At 42.0% G+C, this 27,314-nt stretch overlaps 1 protein-coding gene across 6 annotated transcripts in view; it reads right to left on the bottom strand.

The window, feature by feature from the left end:
* Positions 1 to 27,314, bottom strand: part of PALM2AKAP2 (PALM2 and AKAP2 fusion) — a 554,929-nt gene that overhangs the window by 198,104 nt on the left and 329,511 nt on the right. For 3 of the 6 annotated variants that reach the window (XM_010365578.2, XM_010365577.2, XM_030919139.1), the window contains one exon: positions 25,110 to 25,805. The exons of 2 other annotated variants lie outside the window; for them this stretch is intronic. In XM_010365578.2, the coding sequence (XP_010363880.2) occupies positions 25,110 to 25,805 (696 nt within the window). Of the gene's footprint in view, positions 1 to 16,982; positions 25,806 to 27,314 lie in introns of those variants that run through there. One more of the 6 variants, XM_010365583.2, reaches the window with a different exon arrangement.

Genomic DNA, 27,314 nt, shown 5'->3' with positions numbered 1-27,314 from the left:
TACTCTTGGCGTGGCTGCCTTCCTCATCTTTCAGATGTCAGCTGATATGTCCGGTCTTCAGAGGGTCCTTTCTGGGAGTCGTGTGTGTGTGTGTGTGTGTGTGTATGCACATTTGTAGAGGTGCAGGAAAAGACTGTCAGATCAGAGGGCCTTGCATTTTACATTCCTGCAGCTGTTCAGTTGCTTTCTAGTCACAGTTTTTTCTTAGTGTCTAAATTCCCACAGCCTCTCTCTCTGTGTCACACTCCACAGTTTTGTAGCCCAGAGAGGAACTGAGTTTGGGGTCACTCCCTGGAATCTGAGGATCATGTTCTGTCACTGGAAGAAATCCTGAGATTTTTCTAATGAAGACAGAGAGCTGACACAGCCAGCCTTTCCAAGGGTCGTAGTGGCAGACTTACTGGGAGTTTTGAAGTGAAATGTAGCTGTCCAGTCAGTGCTGAAAATCATGGCTGGACTCTTTGGAGCTTCCCCCCACAACTCCTGTGCACTGATTTCACATGGAGTCCCCAGAAACTTGGGGGACTGGGAGCTGGGTACAAGTGGTAGATGCTGAAGGCTGAACACAAAATCAGGGCCTCTTTCAGAAACCCAGGTTTTCCACATCCCTTTGTAGGGTGCAATGAAACCCACCAGAATGGCCAGAGACAGGGACTTTTGTCTTGGGAGAGTCTTCACTGTTTCCTGTTGATGATATAGCTAGAAGTCTCTGGAGAAAACCCTTCCCTGAGAGATCTAGTCACTTCTGCTCTCAGTTTGGGCTATAAACAGGAAATAGACAGAGCTGCTTAGAAATGAGATATCATTATAATCAAAATAGCTCTTGTTGATTTTCGCTTTCTCCTGGATTTCCAGTTTCCATTTAGTGGAAGTTAAGAAGGAGGTTTCCCAGCAGATCCAGGCCTCCCACAGGCTATGGGGTATGCGAGGGCCCCAAGCTGTAAAGCAGGCAGGCCAGACCCCCAGGGCCGTGGTGGCCTCTGAGCAAATGCAGGAGTCCCTCTCCCTGAGAGAAGTGCCAGAGAGGCCCGTTCTGGGAGAGATTCCCAGAATTCCAGTATCCTTTCTTCTTGAGACCACAGAGCCTCAGTCCTAAATCCCTTCCCCTTCATTCATTCATTCCCTCATCAAACAAACATTGTTTGGGTCACTTTTGTGTGCCAAGCACTGTGGTAGATACTAGAACTATTGCAGAGAAAAAGACCAAGTCCTTGCTTTCAAGAAGCTTATAATCTAGTGTGAGAGATAGATACTCACACACCATCCTGCCTGTTGGAGAATAACTTCACATTGTCTTCCATGATACCCCAAACCCATAAATTTAAACACAACAAGGTCAACTTTCCCTGGCTGACTCATCCACCACTTTCTGTTCCACCCAGAGCTTCCTTAAGCAGGCCTTTGTGGTGGTTTTGAGACATGTCTAAAAATTCTTTGACACTTCTCCCTTCAAGACATGGAGTCTCGGCCAAGTGAGGTGGCTCACGCCTGTAATCCCAACACTTTGGGAGGCCAAGGCGGGCAGATCACCTGAATTCAGGAGTTTGAGACCAGCCTGGCCAATATGGTGAAACCCCGCCTCCACTAAAAATACAAAAATTAGCCGGGCATGGTGGCGCCTGCCTGTAGTCTCAGTTACTCAGGAGTCTAAGGCACAAGAATCACTTGAATCCAGCAGCTGGAGGTTGCAGTGAGCCAAGATCATGCCACTGCACCCTAGCCTGGGCAACAGAATGAGACTCTGTCTCAAAAAATAAAAAAGACATGGAGTCTCACTGCCCTCCCCTTGCATATGGGCTGGCTTTAGTGCCTTGCTTCTAATACACAGAAGGTGAGAGAAGCAGTGCTGTGACACTTGGAGGCTGGGCTAGAAAAGGTATTAACAGCTTCTGCCTGGCTCTCTCTCCTGAGACACAGCTGCTGAGCTGTGAAGAGGCCCTTGCCACATGGAGATGCCCGGGGGAGATGTTCTCGCTGACAGCCCCAGCTGAGGTCCCAACAGCCAGCCAGCATCAACCACCAGACACGAGGGGAAGGAAGCCTTCGGGATGACTCTTGACTCTTGCCCCAGTTACATCTAACCACCAGCTTATGACAGATCCTAAGAACTGCATAGCTGAGCTGCAAGAGATGATAGTAATAATAACAACAACAGCATTGAACATAAATTGTTTTCGTTTTAGCTTCTAGGTTTGGATGATTTGTTATGTGGCAAAAGACAACCAGAACAATCCTAGAAACACCGTGATGGACCTCCGTTCCTTAGCAACTTTGCTACTGAAGGAGTGGCTGGCAGACCAGTGGCACCAGACCACCCGGGAGCTTTTACAAACACACACCATTGAGTACTGCCTGAGACCTACTGAACCAGAACCTGCATTTTCACAAGACTGCCAAACATTTCACATGCATGTTAAAGTTTAAGAAGCACTGCTTAGCAAGACGGTTTTGAAAGTACATTATTTTAAGGTCATGCTTTAAAATATTCAAACACCAGAAAATAACATAACAGACACCAACGTACCAACCATCCAGATTTAAAAGATAAAAAATAGCAAGCATATATTCTGTGCTGAATACTATTGTAAGATCTTTACAAATATTGACTCCTTTAATCTTCATGACAGCTTTGTGAGAGATGCAATACTTTGTCATTCATTGTTTTGTAATAGAGGAAGAAACAGGACAGAAAGATTAAGTCATTTACTCAAGGTCACACAAGGTCATAAGCAGCAGTACTGGTATTAGTACATTAGCCGCACTAAATGCAGGGTACCTGGCTCCAGGGTTGAGCTATTCTGCTAAACATTTAACACTTTGCCACCTTTTCCTTGATATCTTAAGCCTATCAAGGCTCCTTTGAAATTAGTCTCCATCTCTTCCTTTCTTTTGCACAGCCACCATCCTAGTTTAGTCTAGGACTCATGCAACACTGCCCTGGCTGCCTTGAACCTCTGGTATGGCACCATTCAATCCATTTTCTACAATGCCCCAGATTAATCTTTCTGCCAACACTGATCTTATCATCCTCCCTGCCCAGATAGTTTTAGTGCCTCTGCTCTGCCTGGTACCTAAACAGGTCAACTTGGACTCCAAGTCCCTTGAAACCCCATCCCAACTCTAGTCTCCAACAGAAAACAGAACAGATCACAACATCATCACTGGGTCTCCATCACCACACACAGCAGCTTCATGGTTTCCTTACACATTTCCTCCTGGCTGGGTTGCCTTTTCCCTTGCCTGGTCCTATAAGCTCCATCTCCAATCCTACCTCCTTGGCAAATCCTTCCTTGACTACTTTTAGTTTAAAGTATGAACTCCCACTTCTGAACTCAGTAACACTTAGCAACATCTTAATATCTCTTTTTAGCTCTTTATTTTTTCCCTGCGTATCTTCAATGGCCAGGTACTGCATGAGGCATTTATTGTTTTATTGTGGTAAAACATACATAATAAAATTTACCATTTTAAGTTTACAGTTCGGTAGCATTAAGTACATTCACGTTGTTGTGCAACCATCACCACCAGCCATTTCCAGAACTTTTTCGTCATCCCAAACTGAAATTCTGTACCCACTAAACAATAACTCTCCCTTCTTCTCTCCCGCAGACCCCCTGGTAACCTGTCACTATGAATTTGACTAGTCTAGATATCTCATGTAAGTGGGATAATACAATGTTTGTTCTTTTCTCTCTGACTTGTTTAACTCAGCACTATGTTTCAAGATCCATCCATGTTGTGACATATATCAAACTTGTATTCCTTTTTATGGCTGAATAATATTCTATTGTATGGATATATCGCATTTTGTTTATCCATCCATCTGTGGATGGACACTTGGGTTTTTTCCATCTTTTGGCTATTGGGAATAATGCTGCTGTGGGCATTGGTATACAAATATCTGTTCGAGTCCTTGCTCTCAATTCTTTTGTGCATGAGGCATTTTAAACTTTATTCTCCAAACAAATCTATGGTAGGGATTGTTGGTTCCACTTCATAGGAAAATGAGGTTCAGAGAAGTTAAGTGACTTGTCCAAAGCCGTGTGTCTAGGGCTTAAATATTGTTTTCCTGAGGATTCTGCTTTTACTAATAAACATTTTATTTTCTAGAAGAGATGAGTATCTAAATAAGGATTCCATAATTCAAGGTTCTGTGTTATCTCTGTCAATGTTGATGGTAATGACAATCAACATTGTCAAGAAACAGATGAAAAGATGACACATCCTTGTGTCCAGCAAAGGTGGGCAGAGAGACATCTTCTTCCCTTCCAGCATGAATCTAGATTCTAAGTGTCTGGATGAGCTAATTAGGTGCTGAACATACACTTGGCTTGAAAAACTGTAACTGTAACACCCAAGGTAACCTCCATGGCCTGAGAGTTATTTGCCATTTTTTGATTTAGGGTCAAGGACTAGAAATAGCCAGACAGTTTGCTTCCAGAAGCAAAGTTATACTCAGGTCCAAAGCCTTGAGCTCAAGTTCCCAGCTGAGGTATAGTAAGAGCTCAGTATGATGGTGGCTGATATTTAGGTGGTAGGTAGGGGGGCCAGCCTTCCCAGTGTGACCGGTACTGAGGGGTTTCCTGGGACAGAAGCTTGCAGAGCAAAAACCAAGAAAATCACAGGCAAATTGGGACAAGTTGGCTACCTTAACCTAAAGACCATTGTGGAAGGAAAATAAATAATTAATCTTACATCTGTCCCTTCTTCTCTTGGTCCCACTGGTTCAAACCTCTGACCTCCCAGCTGGTCTCCTGCAGTAGCTCCCTCGCTGGCCTTCCTGCCTCTGCCTCTGCCTGCAGTAGCCCATTTGGCACAATTTGCCCTGATCAAAACCTTCAATTTTCTTCCCCGCTAAACCAGCTTAGCAAGGGCCAAAACCTCTCATTCCTGTAAGCACCAGACAGGTCATGTCCATGAGAGACACAGCTCTGGGGTAAGACAATAGGAGCTGGTAGGGCTGCAGCCAGGCCTATGCCAAACATTTTTGGGGCTTGGAGCAAGTGCACAAATAGATGCTGACATACAGTATATCTTAATATCTGAAATCAAATTCAAAATTATTAAATACTTTATGTTCTCTCTCTTACTAAGTTGGCAAACATACTTCATACTGACTGAGAAGGCCAAGTTCAAATTGTGAGTTCTTGGATTCCTGCGGGTCCCATATTGAGATTTGGTGGTGCAGAGCGAGATTCTGTGACCTGTTACCTTCTTCCCTTCTCTTCATACCCTCTGCTCTGTCTTGCACCTCTAGAGGCCTTGCGTACCCATGGTGGACACCTTAGCCTGCACCTCAAATCTCTATCCACACATACGCTACCCTCAAGGCAAACTGCTTCCCTTTGGTACACTCTTCAGTGTGGCCCACCCTTGGGAAGACAGATGCAGAGAAGAGGCCCATGTGAGTTCTGGATGTGACCTGGGGCTGTTCAGGAGATAATTCAGTCTTGGGAGCTGAAGCACAGTCAGGGGACTGAGGTAGGGAGCAGGCAAGTTGCCTTGACCCAAAGACTCCTCACCCCTTAGAAGAGGGTGTGACTAGAGTAAGGCCCTATAAAGCCCAGGGCCCAGGAAGGAGGATGTGCTTGCTTGGGTCTAAGATGATACTGATCAGGCCCATACGAAAGCAGATGCTGCATCTAAAGAGGGCAGCTAAACTCAACTCTAGCTAGTTCCCACCTCCTGGAAATGTGGCTGAGTCTGGCTAGATCTTCTAGTCTTTTAAGAGAAGATGAAATGTAGGATGTGTTATTATAAATTCAAGTGAAAATCAAAGCAAACACCCTTGTGTGAATCAATACAGTAAAGGCCAAACACAATATGTCTATGGGCTTGACCTTGAACTTTCAGTTTATAGCTGCTTCCTCAAGGAAGTACCTGTCTCTCTACACCCTGGCATAGAGCCACTTCTTTCACCTCATCTCCTTCAGTCCCTTCAGTTTGAACAAATCAGACAACCAGAACTAGCCCAAGCTTCCTACCTCAGGCCCTTCGCTCAGTCAATTCCTTCTGTCTGCAATACCCTCCCCTGGGTCTTCTCCTTGCTTACTGAAAAGCATACTCATTTTTCAAGAACAAGTGCAAACCCAACTCCTCCAGGATGTCTGTCCTCATAACTCCTAAAATTCCAGACTTAGAGTAGGGAGACCAGAGTATGAATCCTAGCTCTGCAATTGTACACAAGCACAAGTGCTCTGAACCACACATGTAAAATGGGATGATATTTCCATTAACCTTGAAGAGCTACTTCTTATGAAAATTAAATAAGAAAATCTATGTTAAAACATTTGTTGGGAGGCCGAGGTGGGCGCATCACCTGAGGTCAGGAGTTTGAGACCAGCCTGGCCAACATGGCAAAATCCCATCTCTACTAAAAATACAAAAGTTGTCCAGGCTTGGTCGCACGCACCTGTAATCCCAGCTACTCAGGAGGCTAAGGCAGGGGAATCGCTTGAACCCGGGAGGCGGAGGTTACAGTGAGCCGAGATCGTGCCACTACACTCCAGTCTGGGTGACAGAGTAAGACACTGTCTCAAAAAAAAAAAAAAAATTGGTACAGTTCAGGGCATTTAATCAGTGCTCAGTAACTGCTAGTGGAATAGGAATGAGATTTTGAGTATCTTACTTATGCTTTAATTGGGGGGCCAGTAAACTTTTTTGGTAAAATACCAGACAATAAATATTTTAGCTTTATGGGCCCTATGGTTTTTTTTCCAACTACTCAATAAGGCAAACATAAATAATACTTAAATAAATGGACATAATTATGTTCCAATAAAACTTTATTTACAAAACAGGCAGAGGACCACATTTGCTCCAAAGGCCATAGTTGCTAACCCCTGCTTCATACCATTCTTAGGGGTTGTTACCCGGCTCTCAAAGCTGTTGTTACTATTCTTACTAATAGCTATATTTTAGTTCTGCCAGTATTTAACAGGCGGCGTCCAAAACACTTTGTAAGAGATTTAACCCTCATTGCCACTCTACACATGAAGAAACTGGGGTACAAAGAGGTAGCAGTTGAACTAAAACTCTGAGCAACTGTGCAGTAATGTGTTCGGGCCTTGGACAGCACCTGCACAGTCTTGGGTATGCTTCTTGGCTATTGTTGGATGAACGTACATTTGCAAAGGACTTCAAGTCATGCTCCAGTCTCCCATGCAATGTTGGTGGCAATTGTAATTACTGAAAACTTAGTAGGGAATTCTCTTCCACTGATTAGTGTGGGCAGCAGTAAGTGGCACAGGCCAGAAGCCAGTGGGTCTCTATCTGCCTAGTAAGTACTGGACTTGACAGTGGTTCTGCTGTTCCTTTTCATTAGTACCCATAGGAACATGAAACTGACCAAAATGGTGAAGAAAAAAAGGAAATGATTTGATGTGGATGAGGCTGACTGTCACCCTACGCTCTGATCCTTCAGAAGTTTATTTGAGTATAGGAGTCTTGCCGTGCCCTCAGCATTGTGTCTGTATTGTGGAGAATTGCCAAGCCATCAATAAAAGGAAAGGCCGGTTGCAGATGTGGAGTAGTTGACAAAGCAGAGATGCCCATCTCCATGCCAGAGGTCACATGACCATATGGTTCATCATCCCAACTGATCATTACTAAAAATTAGGTTGGGAAAACATGTGCAAACTGGGACATATGGTCACCCCAGTCAGAAAATCTTTCTAAGTGGCCACTGAATAACAGTTCATGCCTGGGCAATGAGGCCCCTGAGAAAAGAGCAACTGGTTCTGCCCTTTCGTTCTGCTCCATGATCCCAGCTACAACATCATGAAATATCTACCCGATACCATGTGTTTATACCATGCTAAACTTCACAGGAGAAAATCAAGGAAGAATACGCCTGGTCCCTGGACGTATGTCTTCATTAGCGGTTCCTAGAAGTCGAGTCCATAGTCCTCAGGGTTTAAACTGATTCCTGCAACTTGACATGCTACAGCAAGTTTAATATATGTGCAATGCTATGATTATAAAGTAAATTTCTGGTTGAATTTTAGCTATATGTTGCAAAGAACTGATAGGTTGCTTTTGCCTGAGCAGGTATAGTATGCATGTTATGTATTGAACAACTCTAAGGGCACCATTCACATTGTACTTGATGTGAATGGAGCCTTCTAGGATTGTGCAGTATGCAACCTGAACAATCATATTTGGCAGCCCTGCGGGGGAGCTCCAGTCCCATTCCCACCAGCCAGAACTGGTGTACTTCAGTAGCCTAATCCTTGTGCAGCTGGTCACCCTCAGGATGTCTGTTTGCCTAAACACTTTTCCCTCAAATAGTAAACAAGCACCCACACTGGAAGGCACAGGAAGACAATTTGTCTATGCTTCTGCTGCTAAACTTGCTTGGGAATTGCTGAGGGGAGTTCAGCCTCTCCTCTGGCCTGGTAAGAGAAGACCCATGGCTGCTTGCACACCACACCAATCTGTTCTCTTTTGACACACGGGAGAAAATAAAACTACAATTTCCTTGGCTGGCAAGGGCTCCTGACCCCTCCTTCCTACTGACTCTTGGGAACCAAAAGATAGCATTACATCTTTTTTTTTTTTTTTTTAAAGAAATAGGGTCCTGCTATGTTGTGCAAACTAGACTTAAACTCCTGTACTCAAGCTATCCTCCTGCCTCAGCCTCCTGAGTAGCTGGGACTTACAGGCACACACCACTGTGCTCAACTTGTGCATTACATCTCGATTGTCATTTTTCATCTATGGTCTATAAGTCTGTGTCTCAGGGTGAAAGTCAACTACTTCAGAGATATTTGATAAAATATATCAAATGAATACAGAGGGGCCCCACTGAAGGGTCGGCCATATGTAAAGACAGCAGGAGTGCAGCGTGCAGAGGAGGGCTGATAGCGAAAGTGGGTGGGTGCAGGGGGCAATATGAGATGAAAGCTTTGCAGCTGGGCTGAGTGAGATGAAGTCTTCTCCAGGTGAAGAGGGGCATGATTCCAAGTGTGCACAGAACAGTATGAGCCAAGTGTGGGGGAGGGGTGAATATGGCCAGTGAGGGTCAGGGTGGGATCCTTAATTAAAGAGAAAAATTTATGTTGGGAATCAGTGGGAACTAAGGCTTGCTGGAGAGGGATGATGGAGAAGAAGTTGTCACGTTTTAGCAAATGTTGAATTCCAGAGAACAAAGCAGTGATTCTCTGTTCTTACTGAGTAGGAGAGTGCCTTAGTGATGAGGATGGATGCTTGTACACTCACAATGAGAGATTCCATTACCCAGTCACTGCCTCAAGAAATGATCTAAAAATTCCCATGTCTCCTTCCAACATTCAATGAGGGAAATTTTCTCCTGGTAGGTGAAAAGACATGAAAACAAACTCTCTTCAGCCAAACTGCAGCTAACTAACCCCATTCAACTGGGAGCTTCTATGCCTAACTTTCTACCACTTCTAAAACTTTTTGGATCAATGGAAATATTTGGATCTTTATACTTAGACAACTGTCTATGGTATACTACAGAGCAAAAAGGCTAAGTGGCCCAAAGACACAGAGTTATTAAAGAGCAGAACTGGCTTACTGCTTTCAGATCCAGTTACACTGGGCATTCATGGAGCAGGGAGTCACAAGTGAGAACAAGAGAAGGAGCCTGTATTTTGTCCAGAGTTAAACACTGTCTGTGGAGAGAAGCACTGTCAGCCTGTTGCTCACAAACTCAACGTTCCTTTGGAGAAACCGTCTAGAATAGGTGAGCAGTGGCACGTGTCTGCAGTATTCTCCCTCGAGGTCGGGGGGTTTGCCAAGTCTCCAAGGAGAAAGTGGGGGCACAAAGATGGCAGGCAAAGACCATCCTGTTTATATTTTTTTTAAAAGGAAGATTCAGACTCTTATTTTCAACCATGGAGAACTACAAATTTTGGTCAGGCAGGTATTCCCCCCGCTGAATTTCATACACAGGAAAATAGCCACAGGGTTTCAAGACCCTGGAACAAGGCAGTGGTGGGCGGCTTACTAGGGACTCCACAGGGCCAGGCACAGCAGACGCCTGATGTGATGGCTTCTAAAGGCCAGGGACTTCAGCACCTTCAAGGAACAACTCCTTTCCTCTTAATGTCTTTCTCTTTCCGTCCCTCCCTTCCTTCCTTCCTCTCCTTCCCTTCTTTCATCCTTCCTTTCTTCCTTTTGTTTCTTTCTGTCCCTCCTTCCTTTTCTTTCTCTCTCTCCCCTTCCTTCTTCTTTCTCTTTTTCTTCTCTTCTTCCTTTTTAAATTATAGAAAGATACTCTCGAGGTTGGTGTCCACCCAGAATGTCACCCACAATCATGTTGTCTCATTTTATAGATGAGAAAGTTGAGACCAAAAGAGGAAAAACGACTTCCTCTAAGTCATATGATGAAGGCATAACTGAGACAAAGCTCAGCCCATGGGTCCCTTTGCACTCGAAAATGCTGCTTCTATCACATCATGTTTTTGTTGTTTTCAAAATAGACCCAAGATCTTAGAATTAAGTGGTTTGTTGATAAAGTAGTATTACGTGGTACATTTTACAAACCAAATTGCTCAAACAAGTGAGAGAAGTAAACATTCAGTAATATAAGCTAGACCGAGTTCTCTAGTTTCATCTTATTTTTCTCTTGACCTAATTTTTCCATCTTTCTTTTTCTGCTGTGTTTTAATCAACTGCCTCAAATATATTTCTTTTGTAATGGGAAAGAAAGGAGAAGGGGAAAGCGGAAAGAAAAGTCTTTAAAACATCCCTAACAGAAGCCTTGCAAGGTAGGTGTTATTCCCATTCTACAGAAGAGGAAACTGGGGCTTGGTGAATTGAAATTAGTTGCCTAAGATTACTCAGCTGGCCAATGACAGACTTGGGCTTTTATCTCGTTCCTGAATCCAAAGCCCATTTTTCTTGGCTTGCAGAGTTGAGGCAAGAATCATAGCCTGGACTCACTGCGGCCTGCCCTGGGCACCTGTGTGCTGCTGTTTCCAACACTGGCTGAATCTCCATTAGAATCACCTGGAACCATTTAATAAATGCGCCAGGTTTCACCCTACCAATTAAATCATGATCTCTGGAGTGGGGCCCTCATGGCATTATATTTTGGAGAAAATGTCCCAGGTTCTAATACACAGCAAGCAAGAAATGAGAATCAGAGAGCTGCAGCCTGGTGCTTCCTGGGAGAATTAACAGGTTTCTAAAAGTTCAGTTCACCCTGCAAGTGGGAATGCATCTCAGCTGAAAAACATTTAACTTCATTCAATAGAAAAGAGGAGAGAAGAAAGGAGCGAAGAGAGAAAAGTGAAGCTGAGCTGTCTTTGGGAGAACTTTTTCCACTTATGTCTGCTGTTTCTCTAGTGCTGAGCCAGTTTACAGCTTGCATTGACTAAATCCCCAACTTCAAGAATCAGCCAAGAAGTCTTCTGTGCAGGAGTCAGCTTGCTAACGCTCAGGAGGCAGAATAAAGGCTAAAGGCTGGAGTGCTTTCTAGTGGAGCCAGCCATTGGGTCCATCAGTCTCCCCACGTGTTTGTATATTGCATTCCCTCCCCCTTCTATCTGAAAACTCACATCTGGCCACGTAACTTTGCTCAAATAACTCAGCAGGAGCCCAATCAGATCTGGCCTCCATCAGTGAAAAATTGCTTATGCCAGAGACAGCTCTTTAGCTGGAACAGATGTTACTTTTGTTTGTTTAAACGATCGTGATCTTACTGGAGAGTTTAAGTTTGCTGCTGATGTACTCAATTCAATCCTTATAAAAGGAACAGCATGACAGGCACCTGGTGCAACGGAAAGAATTTAAAGTCACCCTGCCTGGGTCTGAATCCCAGCTCTGTGTCTCTGTTTTTCTTGTGGCTTTGAGCAAGTCACTTTCTATTTCTAACCCTAGTCTCTTTGAAAGGAGGAATTGGGATTTTTTTTTTTTTTTAAGAGAATGCATGGAGGCAAGACAGTATTTCCCAAATGTTGGGGGTAAGTGGGTATGGCGTTACATAACACTGACTCACATAGCAAGAAAGTTACTGCCATCTCGATTCTCTTTCACTTCCATCTGATTATATTAGAGAGATGGAGCTATGTTTTTGACACCTCTGTAACGTGGCTATTTCCTTCTTTTAACAGGAGCAAGATGGTACACACAGGACAAAAATAACTAATGTGATACCCAAAAGTCTGAAGTTTGAGGAAAAACTGAATTAAGGTATGTGACAGCACCTCATACTGAGTCTCTGAGCTATAGTTAGAATTTAGGCAGTCTTCCAGGAAAAGTAGAAATGCTGACTCTATCTTTGTACTCTGATTGGAAATAAGTTCTTGAAGAAATGGAATTTGATTTGGCAGATTCTGAAAGTATGAATAATTCACACTGACTGCAGAATTTATCTCACTTTCAGGTTGTCTGAGGTTGACCTGAGAAACCTGGCCTGAAGAGAATAGACCCACAGCTGGTGTTTTTAGTATTCAGTGACTTGCGAATTTCTTTTTAAAGTTGGGAAATACAGTTATCATCTTAAATGTAATTAGCCTTGGCCAGATGCAGTGGCTTACGCTTGTAATCCCAATGCTTTGGGAGGCTGAGGCAGGCAGATCACCTGAGGTCAGGAGTTTGAGACCAGCCTGGCCAACATAGCAAAACCCCGTCTCTACTAAAATTCTAAAAATTAGCCTGGCGTGGTGGCATGCGCCTGCAATCCAAGCTACTCGAGAGGCCGAGGCAGGGGAATCACTTGAACCTGGGAGGCGGAGGTTGCAGTGGGCTGAGATCATGCCACTGCACTCTAGCCTGGGTGACAGAGTGAGACTCTGTCTCAGGAAAAAAAAAAAAAATTAGTCTTTACTAAAAACAAACACTAAGTCATATCATATCAGTTTTTTGGTTTTTTGTTTTTTTTTTTTTGAGATGGGGTCTCGCACTGTCGTCTAGGCTGGAGTGCAATGGCACGATCTCGGCTCACTGCAACCTCCGCCTCCCAGATTCAAGTGATTCTCCTGCCTCAGCCTCCCAACTTGCTGGGACTACAGGTACATGCCACCACACCCAGCTAATTTTGTTGTATTTTTCATAAAGACGGGGTTTCACCATGTTGGCCAGGATTTATGACAAGCCCTGGGAGTAAGATCTCTGTTTCACTAGTCCTTTGAATTATCAAACTTCTGTGCGGATTATTGTTCTTAGGAAGATAAAAAAGTGAACATTAAAGAATAATAGCATTCTGTAACTACATGACCTCAGGAACACAATCAAAGACTAAGGATTAGGAAGGGAGGGAAGATCACATTTCAATTTAAATACGTGTGGGCTTTGCCTCTTGTTATTTTTGCTAAGAAGGAACATGAAGCCTCCAGAACTACTGAGGTGTTGACCACAAAGTTTCTGTTTATTTCCTGGGAATGAAACTTTTTACCAGGAAACACAGGATGCCCTAAAGTTCCTTAAAAATTTACATTGTTCATTTAACCTAAGGTTAATTCATCATTATATAAGTCACATTGGTTCTTCTGTAGCAAAAGCACTAGATTCTGGCATTAGCTTTCTGCTTGTAGCCTGTTCAAAACTAAAAATGCCCTCAGAAGATTCAAATCCCAACATAGTACAAAGGCTCATTCTTCCGAAGAGTTTAGGGGACTATAGTTCTGACTCTGCTGTTATCTTGCTAAGGGTAAGTCCCATTTCCACCTAGTATTTATTTGACCCAGCCATAAAATGAGTGAATGATGATAGATTAGGGGTCACACGCTCAAATGCCAATAGGGGCCAGGCAGGTGATACAAAGGAAGTGGGCCAGGAGTAAGAATAATAGAAGGTGGTAAGAATAATAGGAGGTGGTGGTGTTGGTGCTGGTGGCGGTGATGAACAACAGAGTATGGCTCCTCTAAGGTTAGCAACCACCATCAGCTCCAGAAAATTGCCAGTGGGGAGAACAGGCTATTATTGCCAGAGACTGAATTCTCAAGAGAAGTCGGAAATATACTTTTAAAATAAGAACTCTCTTAATTTATTATTATTGGCAATGAATTCAAAATGATTTTTAAATACTGTGCAGGTAAACTAACCTAAGTGTAGGCCAGATTCAGCCCAGAATCTGCATAACCATTTTCTGACTTCTGCCCTACGTGATCACTTAAGACCTTGCAACCTTAACTTCTAATTAGCAAATCTTTGCTCTTTTGTGCTGTTGATAAAATGGAAGATTTGATACTGTTTGAGAAAAGCAGGACAGGAGCTAGGGCTTGGGGGCTGCTGGGGAGACGGAGTAGTCTATTAATAGCTGCAGAAGGGTGATATAGCCTAGATCAAAAGGTATTTGCATAACGCCATAGGGCAGCTGTTCCTCTTAGCTGTTACGACAGTGGTGAAATAATAATACCATCATCAGCCACAATAACAAAACTACCTTTGCTTGTTCAGAGACTGACGTGCCACTCCTAGACTTTATAGAGTTGTTTCAGTCAATTTTGTTAATCCTTTTTATGAATGGCGAAGGAAAAACTGTCAAATAGAACAACAGGACTCCTGATGAACAGATAAGAAAACAAGGTGATTTTACCCACTGCTTCACCTTTGGTAAGGAAGTGCTGTAGAGACACCTCCCAGCCTCCAGGGGGTGGTATAATTAACAGAGCATTTGCTTGAGTAGGTAAAGGTGCAAAATAAGAACTGGTGCCATTGGGTCTTTCTTGCATAAATAACCTCATTATTTAAACCTTTCTGTCTCCAGTCTCAGGGTCATCTCCACACCACTTTCTTTTTTCTTTTTTTTGAGACAGAGTCTTGCTCTATCACCCAGGCTAGAGTGCAGTGGCGCAGCCTCAGCTCACTGCAGCCTCCACCTCCTGGATTCAAGCAATTCTCCTGCCTCAGCCTCCTGAGTAGCGGCGATTACAGGCATGCACCACCACACCTGATTAATTTTTGTATTTTTAATAAAGACGGGGTTTCACCATATTGACCAGGATGGTCTCAATCTTCTGACCTCGTGATCCACCTGCCTCGGCCTCCCAAAGTGCTGGGATTACAGGCATTAGCCACCGCGTCTGGCCTCCACACCACTTTCATAACATAGCCCTCTGTGTGGGAGGAAGTAAAGATAGCTGAGCTCGGTCGGAACTTGGCCCTCCTCCACCCCACACAGATTTTTAGCTCTGCTACATTAGCCAAAGTCCTTACTATCCCTATAACTCAGTTTCCTCATGTATAAAAGGGCAATAATCTCAATGGCTACCTTACAAGGTTGATGTGAGATTAAAGGAAATCCTACCCTATCAGGTGAAATGCCTAGGTCTACTTGGTAGTACTGAACTACGTTCCCTTCCAAAGTTCTAATTTTCTCATCTAATTCCTCCTGCTACATTTAGAGTTCATCTGGTAATCATTTGCCCTTCATGATGAGAAATAATTCCCCAGAATAGAATTATGAGGTTGAACTATATGGAACTGTCAATAGTCAGTATTATGGATCTACAAAATGACAATTTCATAAGGTTGAATGTACTACAACAGCAGTCACAAATCCAAAGGAGGGCAAAGAAGCTTCCCTTTCTATACTAGTTCTGAAACACACCTGAACAGCTTATAATCTCTATATTTGGGCAGGATGAGGCCTCTGGTTGGGGAACAGACACTTTCTCATTATAACTAAACTAACATTTGTCATCTGCTTCCAGCTTACACAGTGCTTTTAAAAATACGATTTCCTTTAACTTCACAACAACACTAGGGATGAATGTAAGCACATGACTTTCCATATGCTCCTACGTTTGAACCTGTTGGTATGCTCTAGAACTGTGGGAATGCTCTGCCATTCACTGTGTAAGATGAATCTGACAAAACACAGCTCCACAAACAACTGCACTAAACACTTAGGTACATAGGGAGCACCCAGTTCTGGTATCCCCAGCACTTTTGACAAGGACAAGATGTTCTTGCATTTCCTCCACTTTCTATTGGTTGAAACTCCTGTCAATCTTAACCTGGCAGTTTGAGCAATCTATAAAACACCATTCATATTTTCATCTTTAAAGTTACCCTCCATGCATAAAGACATTAAAAAAATCTACCATGGAACCCAACCAGATGAGAACTCCCAACTGATTCATTTACTTAATATCCTCAAAGAAAACCATTTTCTGTGACAGCTCTGCAGGTGGTAGGCATCACATCTACTCTTCATTCATTCTTTCATGCGATAATTTTTTTGAAACTTTTTTTTGAGCACTTACAATGGACCAGGCCCTGTTTGAGGCCAGGGGTTGGCAAATTATAAGCCCATAAGCCAAATCGGACCCAGCCTTTGTTTTTGTAAATAAAGTTTATTGGAACATGGCCACACTCATTCATTTAAATGTCATGTATGGCTGCTTTGCAGCAGAGCTGAGTGGTTGTAACAGATCATTTGGCCCACAAAGCCAAAACTATCTGGCCATTTATTGAAAAACTTTGCTGACCCTGTTCCAAGTGAAGAGAGGTGACAAAGAGAAACAAAGTCCCCATGTGTCTTAAGATGCTCTTAAACAGCAGACTGCACCAGATGAACCCTGTCACTTAGCCTAAGGGGCAGCCCAGGTTTGATCACGGTCTGGGCAGCTGCTGGGGGCTTGCAAGGAACAAGAAAAGGATGACAGGTGTGGAGAGAGACGTGTAAAGGGGGTTAGAGGGAGGACATGTTGGGAGATTGGATTAGTGTAGAAACCAACTACAACAGGTGGGCCATGAGGATTCCCACCAAGGGGCACCCAAACCGGTGGTCCAGGTACCAATGCATCAGAATCACCTGGAGACATTATTACAAATGCACGCTACTGGGCCCCACCTGGGAATCAGAATCTGAGTTCCAAAGGTGCTACTAAGCTTCCACATTGTTAACAGGTACCCCCGGGTGATTCTGAAGCATGCTGGAGTTTGAGAGGCACTGGGTTAGTGTTTAGTTTTAGTGAATAGCAGAAGGTGCTCCCAACACAGTCTGGCCTGAAGTCCGCTAGTGGCAGGTGAGAAGGGGAAAGAATCAGGGCACAGACACACAGAGGTAGATGCAGTGAAAAGGCAGTTTATTGTCTATTAATACTGTACAGAGGAACAGAGAGAAGCTACAAGTACAGCATCAGCTGTCGCTGGCAGTGTCTTTTCTGAAGTCAGTTTTTATTTTGTTTTTCATCTGAAGGAAACAGAACAGTCAAAGTACACTTCAGGTTACAAAGTACAGCAGCTAGCCCAGTAAGCTAATTCAGAGTAAGCACGACAGGCTCCCACCCCCACCCCCACCAACCAACCACAAATGAAAGTATTTACAGAGACGTCACTCACCCCGAGTGAGGTGCTAAAGCTGAAAATTTCACCAACAACCTACATTCACTGAAAAGCTGCATCAGACACAACATTTTCTGGAACCCCTGTATGATTTTGACTCTCCTAAGTCAGGAGCTTGAGAGGAGGAAAGAATGTTCCAGAACCTGCAAAGAATAGAACTCTTCCCACCTGCCAGAATAGGATATCACAGAATTGGAGTTGGAGCTACATACAGAATAGTTCGGATCAGGCATTGCCTGGTGGCCTGTGTGTATATCAAGACCTGTCATTGCAAAACTAAGTGACTGGATGTCTCCCTGCCCACTTAATCTCGAAACTGAGAGGTTCCTTAGTAATAAGAGATTAGAGTAAACTGGCTCTCCATTAGCACCTTCAGGCAATTGCATAGTTCTTTCATTTTTGGAGTTGTCTCCATGACAGCAATGTTCACAGCTGGGCTGGAGTTGGGCCTATTGGAGAGATTCTGGTGATGAAGGAATTTAAACGATTTGCATGGGAACCAGAGGGGTTATTTCTCTTGAAAATGGAGTAGATATAACCTTGTCTTGTTAGAAAAAGGGTCTTGATCTCGTGGGTAGTAGAAAAAGGCCTCATCCTGAGGAAGGATGATGCTTGGGAAGAGAGTCTCACAAGAGTGGTGAGTAGTTTCTGAGACATGACAACTCTGCCTGCCAGACAGAGGAGCAGGTGTTGGGGAAGAGCTTCAGGAAACTGAGTGTGATAGGGATGGGACTTCAGGAATTTGACAGAAACTTGGGGGAAGATATTCAGGAACTCTAAAAATTCAGAATCTCCTTTGTGGATAAAGACAATCTTTTCCTGTATCTACTTAACTCTAAAAATATGGTGCAGCCCTGTGTTATGTAGAAGGCCAATAATATCTGATAATTGTTTTTTTGTTTTTTGTTTTTGTTTTTTTTTTTTTTTTGAGACAGAGTCTTGCTCTGTTGCCCAGGCTGGAATGGAGTGGCGAGATCTCGGCCCCCTGCAGCCTCCATCTCCTGGGCTCAAGCGATCCTCCTGCCTCAGTCTCACAAGTAGCTGGGACTACAGGTGTGCGCCACCATGCTGGCTGATTTTTGTATTTTTTAGTAGAGACTAAACAACATGGTCTCACCGTGTTGCCTAGGCTGGTCTTGAACGTCTGGGCTCACACTCGTGCCTTGGCCTCCCAGAGTGCTGGGATTACAGGCATGAGCCACCACGTCTGGCTCCTGTAAGATTTATGTTGGTGGTTTATCTGCTTATGTATAGACTGAAAATGGTCAGAGGGCTCTGACTCACCGTTTCATATATATTTCTCAAATGCACCAGAGTGAGTGGTCCCTTAACCTCAAATGTGGCAATTACTCCTTAAATATGTGAAAGATTTGGACGTTGATAGTTTCTGGGCTTTGCTTGCATTTAAAATAGCTATCTCCTTCCCAAAGATTATTATATATTATTAAAGGTATAGCCCACAGAGCTGTCAAGTCGTCTATCTAATCTACCTAATGGCAGGTGTAGAAAGCTCGATCTTCCAACCAACGCCTATTTGGAAACACTGGATCTCATGTAATGGCAGTGCAAGGCCAAGTGACAGGCCCTTTGTTCCTGCCCCCAAGGCTTGGCCTAGTGCTATAGGACTCCCCAGAACGTTACCTTTAATGGAATGAAGAAATAGCTCAGCCAATCAAGGGTGTTTTCAAACTCAAGCTCCATAATGCATATAGATTTCATTATAAAAATACTATTCCTTAAAAAAATACATAAATGTAAAATATTCCATTTCTACAGCCACTCCTATTCCCACCCATATCATCCTATTCATCTTAGACTATAACGAATGGGCACATTCCTCAGTCATGGCTCAATTATAGAATTTGAGTCCATCTCTCTTGCTTTTTCAAGCAATGCCAGCTGTGCTTAAAAATATGCTCCCAGACCCAGTTGGGTGTCTGCAAGTTTCCTTCTCTCACAGTGGGAAGGACTGTGAGGAGATGACTGCAAGAGGTCATGCACCCATGTGGCCTGTCTCCCTGAAAGGCAGGGTGTGATTTTGCAGGCTTGTATGAGAACACAGATACGCGTTTGGTTGGTAGACGGGCAGAAGTAAATCCCAACCTATGCCCACTTTAGCCCCTTTGGACCACACCTGCAAGGTTCTGCCTCAATGCTCCTGTAATGAAATTCACAGCTCTGGAGAAGGCTGGGTAGGAGTGGGGAAGAGAATGTTGTGTTAATACAGCTTTGGAATACAACCTGCGTTTCTTTTTTAAAAGGACAGAAAAGAAGAACATAAACAGTGATGCTAAGGCAAACTGTCAAATGGCACATCAGTACTATTTTTTTGTCATTCATTTTGTTAACATCACAAGGCAGATACATTCTGTAAACATATATACCATACAGTACATTAACCATAGGAAAATAAAAAGAAAGCCACCCTGTAATTCTTTTCTTTCTGTATTTCTAGTCTTTCACTCCAGAAGGACTGTCTGAAGTCTAGGGAGAATTTTATGATTTGTGAGATACACTTTTTATTTTATTTCTTTGTAAAAATGCAGTGACTTGCAAAAAATAGCCCCAGGTGATTATGAAGAGGCAATATGAGGAGAAGACAACCCTTTTTACCTCAACCTGTAAAAACTTAGAAAACAGACACAAAATAGAAAAAGTCATTAATTTCAGAAAACATCTTGTTTTCCTGGTTAGTAAAAGAGAACATTGAAAAGTTATTTTTATAAAAGTTAAGGCTATCCAGATCTTTGATGCAGAAAGTCTGCAGTCCCCAAAATTACATATTATATTTTCATATTGAAAGCAAGTTCTTTTGTGCGGCAGTTCCAACCTTCTTATGGTAGACTAGAAGGGAGAGGGGAAGCAGAGGCTTACTTAAGTTATATAAAAATTACGTGGGGAGCGCTGGTCGAAGGAGCCCTGGTAAAATTCCCCTTTGCGACTTTCAGGATGTAGTCTTTATTCTATACCTTTCTACATTCAAACAATCAGTATTTTGGTTTTTGTTGAAATGGGAATTTTGTTAAGAAGTTTGCTGAAGCTATGAAAACACAGATACATATCTGCATTGTGCTCCTAATAAATGACTTTTCTTTTTCCCTAGAAAATGCAGGAAAGTTTTCCTGGTAATACCAGAAGAAGGCCTTTGTGAAGTGAACTGGTGGTAGCAGGAATCAAACATCCCATCTTCCTCATTACTTAAGTTGTTTTATTATACAAATAACTCTGTGCTCTTGCTGTGGTGTACTAGCCAATAGAACAAAGGATGTTTTCAGGTTCTATCCTAATCACTGGAGTTCAATATACCTTGATTAAGAAATTGAGGAGCACCCAAAAGATTGTGTATTTATGAAGTTTCTGAAACACCTATGTCTTACATATGCTGAGAATCTGTGGTTTCAATAGCAAATGTGCATATGGCAAAAATACAACGTGAAATGGCTCACTTTGGAATGATTTTTGTTGTGAACTAATATTGTAGGAGATGAGATTATTTCTTCCAGAAAAGGATCTGTTAGTGAGTAAAACTCTCCAGTGGGTCCAGGGATGAATAGAGATGACTGAGCTTCTAGATTTCAAGTCAATAATAAAAAGTCCTCGATGCTTATTCTGTCTATGTTCATCTGCATTTTATATTGACAGGGCTAATATTTCTTACAAAGGAAGACCTGGTATAGTAGTTAGATTTTGTCTCTATGACCATGTTCCCTCCCTCCTCTTTTGCTACCATTGGTTCAACTGGCATTAAATAAATGGTAATTTTCAAGGGTGTGCTGTAGTCCCTTGAAATGAAATTCTGCAGGAAGTAAAGAGAAATAGTCTGTTTTTACACTTGGCCTCAACATTTTGCTCCAGAGATGATATTGTATCTCTAGGAAACTCTCTTTATATACTTCCCCTCCTTTTATAAAAACTTGACTCTAACCAAAACAAAATATTCTACTTGCTTGTAGATAAAATACATTTATCAGCAGGAAATTAAATGGAATAGGTAGACATTTTAAGCAAATACATGTCTATTAACATTTCAGAAAGGAACCAAATCAAATTAATAGAATTTGAGTTTCCTGAAAGTTTTGAATAATTCTAAGATTGCTCAGAAGGCTCAAGGAAACTGTGTTTTAGGTTTGGCCATAAGGGCACTCCCTACCTTCTCTTCCTCCCTATCACCAATATTAAATGATGTCACTAGACATTGTCAAATCAGTTTTAGAGGCAATTATTATTTTTTTGCTTATGTAAGGAAAATAATATGGGTAAAAGAGATACAAGCTGAAAAAATTCCCCTTAGTTTGTCTTATTGCACACTAAAAGAAAGAAAATATTTTTAAGAAGTCAAGAATACAGAAGTCATTAAGATTTTTCAAGATATGTAGAATTAATCTTTATCATTTTAACCATTAAAGAATCTTTCATTAAATGCCATTGAAAATCTATTTATATACAAATGAGATACCCCTCCTTTTATTTTTTCTCCTCTTTCTATTTAAAGGGAACTGATTATTTATTTATTTATTTGTTTATTTTTTGAGAAGGAGTTTCGCTCTTGTTGCCCAGGCTGGAGTGCAATGGCACATCTCGGCTCATCGCAACCTCCGCCTCCCAGGTTCAAGTGTTTCTCCTGCCTCAGCCTCCCGAGTAGCTGGGATTACAGGCATGCACCATCACGCCTGGCTAATTTTGTATTTTTTTTTTTTTTTCAGTAGAGACGGGGTTTTTCCATGTTGGTCAGGCTGGTCTCAAACTCCCGACCTCAGGTGATCCATCCGCCTCGGCCTCCCAAAGTGCTGAGATTACAGGTGTGAGCCACTGCACCCGGCCTGATTATATGATTTTAAAGGAAAGCCCAACTAAACATTAGCTCAAAAAAGATCGTGGTTTTGCAGTTTCATTACTGATTCTTTCATTAGTCTGGTTATGTAACCAAATACCCTGAATTTTTGGAGAGTGTGATACCACACATAATAAAATTTACAGAGAGAATGCCAACGACAGCAGGAAAGGCAGCATGTTCACAATCACAGCTCCATGTACACTATCATCACGAAGGGTAGTTACTTGCTGCTATAGGTGAGATTTTAGGTCTCATCCCGTAGAAGTACTGGCTAAGCCTGAATCCCCCATTATGACAGGAAAATGATGGAATATATGCAAATATATATGCCATATTCAAACACACCTTCATTTACTGTGGCTACAAATAGCTTGAATAAAGGTAACACATCTTACTTCAAAGTCCATTAAATCATAAGCTTTACTAATAAAAGTATAGAGAGAACTCGAATTCATATAATTTGCTAATCATTATCCCCCCATAATAGTAATTAGTGAAGAGAATACAGATAATCATTAATCTTTTAGTTCTTGTGTGTAGTGTTGTAGTAAGATGTGCAGATCATTTTCTTTATGAAAAACTAGTTCACTTAGGCAAGGGTAGGTCCCTTCAGGGAATCATCTGTTCCGGAAGATTGATTCTGTTTATCAACCAGCAAGCTCAAGGGTTCTACATTCTACCATTTCACTCACTAACTGTGCTTACATTTTTAAAACTCACATTGAATAGCTTGAATCCCCAAGTGAGTAAAAAAGATAAGCTATGGTAAACTTTTAGATTGTTTCTTTCTTAAGTAAATCATTAAAATAACAGATTGTCCAAGACATTGAAACTGTTTTCTCCCTCTACGTAAATAGGTTTATCTGCAGGCCATTTTATGTGATGTCTAAATGATGCTTCAACGACCATGTACTCAGGAAAATGAAGCTGAGAGTAGCGCAATTTATAGGCATCCAAACCAGGTTTCTCGATAAAAGAGCAGTTTTATTCCATTGCAGCTGTTTTGATGAACTTGAGATTTAGAGATATTTCCCTCAGTTATTCAAAACCAAGCCTTGGATGAAATAATCTTCAATAGCAGAACTTAGCTCCTTTATTTTTCTCTTCTTTAACTTTTTCTGTTTACATATAGGTGTAAACAAAATGAGTATAATAAAGCGACCCATTTTGTGCTCATTAAAATGCAATTATTTCAGAAAATTAATTTTGAAAAGTAAAAACTGATATTTTTACCTTTCCTATTGAAGTAAATATAATTTCAAGCCAGGAAATTTAAAAAAAAATAGATTTAGCACTGAGCAAGCAAAATAGGTCAAATTAGACAGCTTCTATAATAAAATTCTCTCAAGACTATCTTATTTTTTTCTGATCTACTTTCCACAGAAGTTAGACTTGATGTAGTATATTATATGTTTTTTCAAAACTATATACTATGGAACATAATTTTATGAATAATTCATAACAATGCTATAAATGTTTGGGCAAATAAAGTTAAGATAACTCTTATTAAAACCAGTTATGTTATATCTTTATTTCATTACTATATTATTGTTACTTTATTAAATTGTTTCCCTTTGGTTTTACTACATTTGTGGCTTTTTGCTTTGGGGGAGTGCTGAGAAGGTATTTCAAAAACTGTTCATTGTGCTCTAGATAAAAAATATTCTTTGCTCTTCTGGAATTTCCAGAAACTAAAAGCAAAAACAATGCCCTAATAAGCTCAGCTATGTGCCACTCAATATTTGTTACGAAATTAAGTGTTTAACATTGAGAAGACAGGTCTTTCTTAATTTTTAAAAGTTTTTTAAAGTTTTTTTTTTTTTTTTTTTTGGAAGGGCAGATAAACCTACAAGTTGAAGTTACCTAAAACATTTTCTTTCTCATGGGGCCAGAAAGAAAAGAGTACAGATGCAAGGCTTTGTAATCAACCGGGCATAAGATGAACAGTTAATGCATTACAGCACCATCCATGATGAAGTGGGAGCATCATGGCAACCACTGTATGTCGGAAAGACTGTTTTAAAAATATGGTCACTGCAAAGATACTTCTCAAGATGATCCCCTCATTGAAAATAGATTAACATGACAAGAAAATGTCCATGAAAAAAGAAACAATATAAAAATTTACATTTTTTTAAGAGAATAGAAACAAGGCTTGTGAATTTGCCTAAGTTTGGAGATCAATTGCTACTGATGCTTCAAACAACGTTTGTTTCATGTCCTTAGAAATTTTTAAATGGTGCTTCTTATATAAAGGGTTCATTGGTTAAACCATAGAAAGAGAGACAACTGCTGATGGGCAGGTTATGGAATCAGTCCCTATATTTCAGCTGTGACAAGCTCTGGGTTCTTCTACATCGACTTCATTTCAGTTTTAACAGAAAGAAAGTCACAAATGCACAATACTGTAATCTGGAAGCTTATGTAAGGCAGCAAAAAGCATCACCCTAGATCAGACAGACTAAGTAAGGTCCACTTTTGGCTACACTAGCAACCGGCTAGAGCCAACAGCATTTTGCCACACAAGATATAAAAACAAAGATCCACAGCAAAGGAGGCAAGTGAGAAACCAGGGACATGGCAGTGTGTGACTACGTTACAGGAACACACTACAAAATGAAACCCCCAGTGCCAATGGGTTCAATTCCAGTCAAGTGAGTTAAGGCTACCATATCACTGGCTGATACGAAGAGTCCATTCCAATCGAGCAGGAAGGAAGTGATTCACTCTTGAAGACACAAGGAAAGGTTTAGAGGAAAAGCAAGTTCTTGGAGAGAATGAAGCACACACATGCACGTTGTCTCTCAGGTGAGGAAAAGGAAAAAAATGAGAGAGATCAAAGCAATCCAACTGCAAGGCAAGGCAGGTGTTTGCTTCCAGTTCACAGTATTGCAGTTAGTGGTACAGTGAGGTCTACGTGAGTGATGGAGAGTACAGGCTGCCCAGAAGAAAGGAGAAGAAAGAAGTGGTCACATGACAACACAGCATTGACAGCGCTTTTTCTTTTGGGTACCTGGGGCTGGCTCTGTGGCTAGGCTCTCTTCCTTCCCTTCTGGGGATGAGGGCTCTGTGGTGTCTGAGACCGGCCTCCCGGACACAAGCTCAGCCGCGTTCCCGTCAATAGTGGACACGTCCGTCACTGTCTTCTCCCTCAATGACTTCTCATCATCTTCATCAATGAGGACCAATTCTGCCTTGATGGTTTCATCATAGCCTAGCACCTTTTTCGTCTCCTCTTCATCCTCGATATTTTGGTAGCCCATAAAAATCATGGTGACTGGCTGATCCAAGTTTGCATCCGGCCCTGTAGCGCTGGGGGCTTGGGCCTGCTGCCCTGGGTTCCCAGAAGAATGGTCTTTCCTAGACTTATGTACCATTTCTAACTTGGCTTCTTTGCAGAGCATGTGTTCCTTGGGATGGCTGAGACTCCCATCTGCAATCACAGTCCTTTCGGACACGTGCCCTCCTCCTAAGCTTGATTGTCCAGCCTTCTGAATAAGCTCTTCTACATCTTTTGCGCTTAATTTGTGCACTCCATTTTCTACTACGGTGCCTCCTGAGTGCACCTCATACACTACTTTGGTACCATCATCATAGACTTTGACTCCTTTCTGATGAACCCCCTCTGGGCCAATGGTAGATGTAGAGAGAATCTTGGTCTCTCCTGTTTGTTTGTCTTTCTCCACATTAATTTCCATGGCGTACACAGCTTGAATGAAAACAAGAGAAAGGAAGTGCATGTTACAACAAAAAAAGCCAGTGAATGGTTAATTGCCAAACAGACAAAAAAAAGATTTTGTGCCCTTTCTATTCTAACTGCCAAGCATCTTGAGTGTTAGAGTGAGGTGCGCACTGTAAACAAAGGTGGTTATATCTGTATTTTAACACAGCAGTTTAATGCACTGGGAGGACAGATGCACAGTTGCTATATCTCAATGGCACTCACACATTTAAGGAAGATCTGCTAAAATAAGGGCACAAGAGACTTTAGATCTTGGTGTGAAGAATTTCAGGGAGGCTGGCAACATGCAAATTACCTTGATTGAGGGCTTCCCCAGCTGATAGACAATTTACAAACCCTTGGTTTAAATGTGTTCCAGTTCCAAAATTTTAAATAAATAAAAAAACCTCTTTCATCAAGTGTTTTCTTTTTCTCTACATTTCCACAAAGGTTTTTGAAGGTGGGAAATGGCTATCCTCCACTGTACTATACAATAGAATATTTTCAACAATTGAAAAGGCATGAGAGCATTCATATTATGTGCCCGGTGAGTACTTCAGTCACTAAGCTAGGTACCTAACATAAGAACTAAGAAAAGCACAAGACAGAAGTAACATCACAATAGGACACTGGAATTTGAAGACAATGATCGCAGAATGCCTCTTTCATCTTCCATGCACAGAGTGCCAAGTCCTGCTGCCTATAATAGCTTTCCCATCTGTTGTCTTCTTTTTGTTCCATTGCTACTACTCAATGTAAGACATTCAATTCCTCTTCCCTAGATTGTTGGAAGAGCTTCCTACCTGGTCTCCCCCTCCCCTTGCCCCTGCCTCTCACTCTTGTATCCTTTTTAATTCATCCCAAATCTTGCTGCCAGTCTGGGGTTGCTAAGGACAGCTCTTTCCTGTCCTATAGACTCTTATGACACCTCATACTTCCAAATTGGTTCCTCATAGGCTTCCCGGATGGGAAGAAACTGTGCACCAGGCCCACAGAGCCACCAGGCTTCAGATGCCCTTTATCTGGATGTGCCATGAACCCATCAAACTCAGCAGCTTCCAAACTGACTCCAGCTTCTTCTGTCAAAACTATTCCACAGTCTCCGTGCCAAATAACAGCAGCACTGCTACCTAGTCTCTCAAGCCAGAGGCGTGAGAATCACGTCTGACTTGTTCTTTTCTTCCTGCTTTCTTACAGCCAAACACTCACTGACAGTAAATAATTCTACTTCAGATATATCTCATCCATCTCCTCACCACCATTTCTATCACCAAGGCCTTAGTTCAGGCCCTCCTCTGCTCTCTGCACAACAGCCTTGTTTTTTTATTTTACCTAACACTTCTTTTTGCTCTAGTCCAGGAGACTGCAAACTGTGGCCAGAGGGCCAAAGACAGCCTGACCCTGTTTCTGTATGGCCAGAGGAGCTAAGAGTGGTTTTACATTTGTAAAGGGTTGTATTTATTTAAAAAAAAAAAAAAAAAAGAAGAAGGAGGAGGA

The sequence above is a fragment of the Rhinopithecus roxellana genome, chromosome 16, assembly GCF_007565055.1.
Source record: "Rhinopithecus roxellana isolate Shanxi Qingling chromosome 16, ASM756505v1, whole genome shotgun sequence".
In the NCBI taxonomy this organism is placed as follows: domain Eukaryota; kingdom Metazoa; phylum Chordata; class Mammalia; order Primates; family Cercopithecidae; genus Rhinopithecus; species Rhinopithecus roxellana.
Note: the sequence above shows the minus strand (reverse complement) of the source record. Positions and strands in the feature narration are given on the sequence as shown.